At 38.0% G+C, this 6,442-nt stretch overlaps 1 protein-coding gene across 1 annotated transcript; it reads right to left on the reverse strand.

Annotated features, from left to right (window-relative positions):
* Positions 1–480: 480 nt before the first annotated feature.
* Positions 481–6,004, reverse strand: LOC137190937 (vitelline membrane outer layer protein 1 homolog). The gene is made up of 4 exons (XM_067600678.1): positions 5,722–6,004; positions 4,377–4,489; positions 2,090–2,396; positions 481–563 (listed from the first exon to the last, which is right to left on the reverse strand). Exons 1-3 carry the CDS (start codon positions 5,929–5,931, stop codon positions 2,090–2,092), a joined length of 630 nt encoding a protein of 209 aa, XP_067456779.1. The 5' UTR covers positions 5,932–6,004; the 3' UTR covers positions 481–563.
* Positions 6,005–6,442: the final 438 nt, after the last annotated feature.

The following is a 6,442-nucleotide window of genomic DNA, read 5'->3' on the forward strand; positions in this document are numbered from 1 at the left end:
CCTTTGTCAGGCCTTAAACTGTAAATTAATTAATACCCCCTCTCTTGTCATTTCTTAATTACCTCAGTTCCAGCAGGAATTCTGAGAAATGCCTGTGTCAGCGGCTCTGTTTTGTGCTCACGCTTATTATGACTTTGCTGTGAGCTCACTGGTTCATTAGACAGGATATGAAAACATGGTGCTCTCATGCTGATGAGAGGTGAGGAGGGGATGACATGATCTAAAAAAAAAAAAAAAAAAGGCTTTTCAGACCGGTGCTTGATTTGAAGCGGCGCTGTTTATTAATCTTTTTATTTTTGCTGCTGAAGGTGACACTCAGCTTTGTTTGGAGAGCTGGATGTTTTGACAAATAACTGTCAGTTTATTGTAGACTGCTGCAAACTATGAGCTCAACAAATATTTATGTTTTTAAAGAGGCAGGAACTGAAACTGTACACAACCCTGTCAGGTTCAGGAAAATTATTAAAGAGACAGCAGCAATTCAAATGAGCATTTTATTATTTGTCATCTGTGAGTTTAAGGTTGGATCAAACTTCTCAGGAGCGCTCAGTGTTCACCGATCACTGTGGATAAAAACATCAAACACAGAGTCATAAACAGCAATGAATGGTTGTCACAGAGAATATATTACATTTGACATTCAGATCATTTCATGCAGTCATCCAGCAAACCTTTCAATCCTCTAAATGTTAAAAATAGACCCAATCTGCAGTTTTTTTTTTTCTTTTTGGAGAGGAAGTGAACATTGAACTCATCTTGGGCATTTTATTTCTTATATTTATATGAATTAAAATAAATAATACAGTGCAATAATATACATTTTACAATACAATAAAGCTAGCACACTCACTTTTATATATTCATTCTATATTCAGAAGGAGAGAAAATAACTAAAAAAGACACTAGAGAAAAGCTCTGATGGGATTCGATTTCCGTGTTCATGAGGAATGCAAACTTATACTGTAAACTGCCGTCTTTTTTAATCTCGACCAGAATAACAATATAAATATTTTCTTTGTTGTATTTTTGGATGTGGTTCAGTTAGGTTCAAACAGCCCAATAATAAACAAATCACAGCTTGGAAACAAAAGTCAGAAAGTAGATTATTGGTCAGTGATTGATTCATCTCTCATCCCTAGAGGTGAGAGGTTTTGGGGGGCGATGAAACTCCAAATAACTATGATTCCAGTTTATGTAACTGTGATTAAAAATGACGGACATGTCTGTGCTCTCTGACATAATTCATCTCTATGGTGTTTATCAGTTAAGCACGAAGAAACGGCTGAAAATGAAAAGTCAAGACCAGATTGGTATCTCCCAGAGCAGCGTTAAAAAGCCAAGTTCGATCCATCTTACAAAGCGTTTTGAAATATCTTCTGAAATGTAGTTATTAGCAATCATGACTGCCAGAATGACTGAATCATATTTCTTTAAACTTCTCATATATTCGAGTCAAGTATTTTACATCCTAATCATCAGGATGTAGCATAATCTGTGTCTCTGATTCCTGACACTGATTTCTGATGTAAAATAGAGTCATTTCCAAACATGAAGAACAGCTGGCGGTGAAGCTCCTCAAGTAGCCATATCTCCATCTTCGTCACCTGAGAACACCTGGAGAAAATCTCATCTCATCATCAAAAACTCTTGAGATAATGAGGAATCCTAAGGCAGCCACTTGACTGGCTGTGAGTATGGAAACTCCCCGTTTGAGATTTGCTCCTCTGGTTAGTTTTTGGGGAAAAAAAAACAAGTTCTCAATTGCCTAATGTTTTGGGTTGACATGTAATGACATCCCACTTTGCATTTTTGCATTTTTTTTGCAAATTTTGTGCTTAATTTTCTAAGATTATCTGGTGTAGTTTGTTCTTTCTCTTCTTGAAAGAGGACAAATGACTGGATATCAAGCATCATGCTGTAGGTTGGGGTTGGGATCAGGGTTAGGGTTAGGGGTTAGGGTTAGGGGTTAGGGTTAGGGGATTAGGGTTAGGGGGTTAGGGTTAGGGGGTTAGGGTTAGGGGTTAGGGTTAGGTCATTAACCACTGAACTGTTTCTGGGCTTTAGCTCATTATTTAACCCTCCATCTTACCTACTGAGGCCTTGGACAGCAATGGAAGTGCACATCATTGAGGGTGGAGTCATCCAGGCCATACTGGTATTCCTCCATCTTGGTCTCGATGCCACAGATTCCTCCATCACGACATTCCTCGCTCCAGTGGCCGTACTCTCCCCAGTCCATGCCTCGCCCCTCCAGCACTGGGTTGCTGCTGCAGCGGAACTTGATGTTGTTAGCGGCTGTGTCGTCACCAAACAGACCCAGATGGGGCTCCACACGAAGCTGGAAAGAGGTGAGCACACCAGTGGGGCAGTACTGGGGCTGGGACCAGTCACCGAAGCTGGACGGGAGAGCAGGAATACATGAGAGGGGAGAAAAAAAAATCAGCAAAGGATCCAAGATGTGGGCTGGAAACACTGGATGAAAGTCAAGCCATTTCAAAATCTGAGTGCCTAATTTGCAGTCTTGGCAGAAGCAGAACTTTCATTTCCCCTCTGAACATGATGGGAAGCTGCCAGTCTCCAGCTTCCTGCTGCTTTCAAAGTACCTACTTTATTCTTGTTTAACCTGTATAGTAGAGCCAGGTTAGTCCCACTGAGATCAAATAGATCTGACCACAGCAACAAACAGCTGCATATTTAAAGACATCAGTAAAAACGTTTTAGCATGAGTGGCAGAGATGTGTGAAGGAAAGTGTTTCTATTAATGTTTATTATTGTCCAACTTTAGATTTCCTTCTGCTGAATACTGGCTTCCTAAAGAAAACTTTCACCACACAAACCAAATGTGTGTGGCAGGACTGTTTACCTAATATTCATTCACTGCTACAAATGAAAAGCAAGCAAAACCAAGTGTATTTAAATTTACCAGTGCAAATTAGAGAAATTAATACTTGCCATTCTTTCACCGGTAAGTTGAAGCTGTGGCTCATTAACAGTGAAGCATGTAAGTATTAGAACATTAGCTGCCTTTCTGCTGCCTTCCTGTTTGTTTTGTTTCTTTCTTTATTTTTATTTATTTATTTATTTTACTAAACTTAGTATCTATTGTTAATTATATTGTGTTGTGACATTGTTTGGTGGATGTGTACCATATTTAGTCTGTGTGTTTTAATTAAGTCATTTACTATGACTTTTACTAGATGTTATTTTATTCTAATTTTAGGTTGCCTCTTTAACATCTGGCACTGATGAAAATTAGCCCCGCAGGCTAATTCTGGGTAATAATAATAATAAATACATCAGAATTGCTGAAATGCTTTATAGCTCAGTTATGAGGCATTAATAACAATGAGGTTTGTGTTGCCAGGTTTGACTGAGACTGACAGTGGTGGAAGAAGTATTCAGATCTTTTATTTAAGAAAACTACCAATACAGCAATGTAAAAATACTCCATCACAAGTAAAAGTCCTGCATGAAAAATCCTACTTAAGTAAAAGTACATAAGTATTATCAGCAAAATGTACTTAAAGTAATAAAGTAAAAGTACCCATTTTGTCCCTGTGACTGAGCAGCATGTTACTGTTGTAGCTGCTGGAGGTGGAGCTAGTTTGAACTACTTTATATCCAGTTAGCTAGTTTAGTCCAGTGGTTCCCAACCTAGGGGTCGGGGCCCTCCAAAAAGTCACCAAATAAATCTGATGGGTCGTGAGATGATTAATGGGAGAGGAAAGAAGAAAAAACAAAGTTCTGATACACAAATCTGTTTTTCTGACGTTTTCTCTAATTGATTTTTGGTGAAATATTGGATCATTTGAACATTTATTGAAATGAAACCATGTGAGAAGTTTAGAGGGAAAAATCACTATTTGGTGGAGCTGTTAACAACTCACAGACGTCTGAATGTGACCCCGACTACACACTGCTTTTTATAAGACGACACAAGCCTAAAAGGTTGGAAACCACTGGTTTCATCTTTAACAATGTGTTGTATTTTAAAAGCTTGTTATATTATCCATTGTGTCAAATCATCTGAAAAGTAACTAAAGCTGTCAAACAAATGTAATGGAGTAGAAAGTACAATATTTCCCTCTGAAATGGAATGGAATGGAAGTATAAAGTAGCATAAAATGGAAATAGTGAAGTAAAGTGCAGGTACCACAAACTAATTACTTTCCACCACTGGAGACTGATAAATTGTTCACAACCTGACACCCCAAATTTGTTTTGTTCCTATGAAGGGTTTATAAATGGTCTATAAAGCATTAGTAAATGATTTCTTGTCCATTAATAAAGCCATTAGTTACAATCTTACTCTGAAGCTACTTAAGCCCTTTATAAAGGAGCATTATTAGAGAGTGGTTAAGTTGCGGGCAACTTACTAGCCAGCGTGGGACTCGACAGAGTACAGGAAGCTTCTGTCCCCGTCTTTGGCGCAGATCAGGCGGATCCCGTTCAGGGCAGTGTCATCCGCTCCGTACTGGTTGGGCTCCACCTGAGGAAACAGAATAGCGTTCCCAGAAGCTCTGCTCTAACCAGATTTTTATCTCGTCCTGATGATGCAGCTGCCAAATTTGGAGTGAGTTCAGATCAGGTTAAAGCTGATTGTTTTGAGGGTTTGGTTTAGTCAGTTAGTATCTAAAGAATGACTGAGAATTGTTCTGCATGCAGCTTAACACATAGAAAGGATTATTTTTTCTTTTTTTTTTTTGCATTAAACAAAATACAATTCAAATTTCTTCCAATCTATCTTAAAGCAACACTCGCATGCCCATTTGGTCATCAAAGCAATTTTTGTCACCATAATTGTTCCTCCTCTACATACTGGCTGTGAAATGATCCCTTTTTAACGTGACTCCAATATAAGAGATGGGGGACTAAATCTGCAAAAATTCATTTCTAAATTCAGCTGAAGCAGATATGAGGCTTCTTCTAATTTATGAATGATAATTAATGATGATGAATGAAATGGGTTAATAAAGTTAGTGTGTATTTTAACAGAAAATCCCTCGTGTTTCCCTTGAAAGCTCTTGTCTTCCCTCAACAGTGTCTCCTTGCTGAGCTGCAGTGGACGATTACAGTAACAAAGAGAGGAAATTTCATAGTCTTAACCCTTGCATACTGTTCATATTCTGACCCTTTATAGTATCCCCTCATAATTAGTCTCTCTACCAAATTTCTGGATCACAATTTTGTTTTTAATTTATTCATAAATACCTTATCAGTCATTAATACATGGGTGATTAATCCTTAATGTTTTAAAGCTTTCAGAGAGCAGAGAGAGTTCTTGAGGTTTTCACAATCACACTATATCATAGTCCTATGTTACATAAAACAGGAGAACATGACAGCAATCATGATTTCAAAGAAATCTATTGAATGTGAAGAATGCAACAACATTTTTGAATGGTGATTTTTGATTTTGTTAACCCAGAACACACTCTATGTACAAAAATGTGTATGTAAAGTTGAAATATTTCCATTTTTGTATATTCTGGGTCATAAAATTTCAGACTAAAAGAACTCTTTTAACTAAACTTTTTGTAAAATCAAACTGAGAACATGATTCACATCTTTAGCCACCATACTCCATCATGAATATATATTGTAAATTAATATATAATTGAACAACTGAATTAATTGAATTGTAAGATTCTTTTTCTTTGCCACAAGTTTGTTTAGAGTAATTAGAATATTTAAAATGTGTGAAAGAGTAAGTGTCTTTACCCTGACACTGAATCCAACAGCGAAGAACTTGTCTGGACACATCTCAGGCCAGGTCCAATCTCCAAATTGTTCTCCGTTGCTCACATTAAGCAGAGATGCGTACTCTCTGTTGTTGAAGGCCACACCAGCTCGCTGCAAAACGGTCTTCTCCTCACACAACCCACAGGACAACACGGCCAGCATGGCCAGAGCAGTGAGCAGACTTGCCATATTGACAGCAGTGAGTCAATCAGTGTTTCACTCAGAAATGCCAACTAACAAGTAAGCGGGGTTCAGACTAACAGCGCTTATAGCTTCCCTGTCGATCCCAAAATACTCGTATCAGGATGAATCATTTACAGAGTCGCAGACTGGCGTGGGAATGAACAGCTGGTGTTAGAAAAAGAAAAGGTTTTTCTCACTTCAGGTTAGAGACACTAGGCCTCTGCTATGCGTCTATGAATTAATTCAGCTTTTACATTCACATTGTCAACTGTAGAGTGCAGAAAATACATAGTTCACTTTACAAATGTGATCCACAAGGAACACAAACTTTACAGTTAAGAAGTCTTGTAATTCATGTTGCAAAGATGGCTGTTGTCCAAGTCTAATGATGTCTAGACTGAGACGTGCTGGGCGAGTGGGTAAGAGATTAATAGAAAAGGTGGAAAGCATTTTATTTTGTATTGCCTGGATAGACTCTGATATCAGACCTTATCACTGTTGTCAGATAAAAACTGAG

The sequence above is a fragment of the Thunnus thynnus genome, chromosome 10 (assembly GCF_963924715.1).
Source record: "Thunnus thynnus chromosome 10, fThuThy2.1, whole genome shotgun sequence".
NCBI lineage: Eukaryota > Metazoa > Chordata > Actinopteri > Scombriformes > Scombridae > Thunnus > Thunnus thynnus.

What these genes read in the sequence shown, in the direction of transcription:
- LOC137190937 (XM_067600678.1), bottom strand. Translation starts at nt 5,931, where the DNA reads ATGGCAAGTCTGCTCACTGCTCTGGCCATGCTGGCCGTGTTGTCCTGT. An exon ending in CTGTTGGATTCAGTGTCAGG is followed by an intron (nt 4,490 to 5,721) that starts GTAAAGACACTT and finishes CTGTTTCCTCAG; the next exon opens with GTGGAGCCCAACCAGTACGG. An exon ending in GTCGAGTCCCACGCTGGCTA is followed by an intron (nt 2,397 to 4,376) that starts GTAAGTTGCCCG and finishes TCTCCCGTCCAG; the next exon opens with CTTCGGTGACTGGTCCCAGC.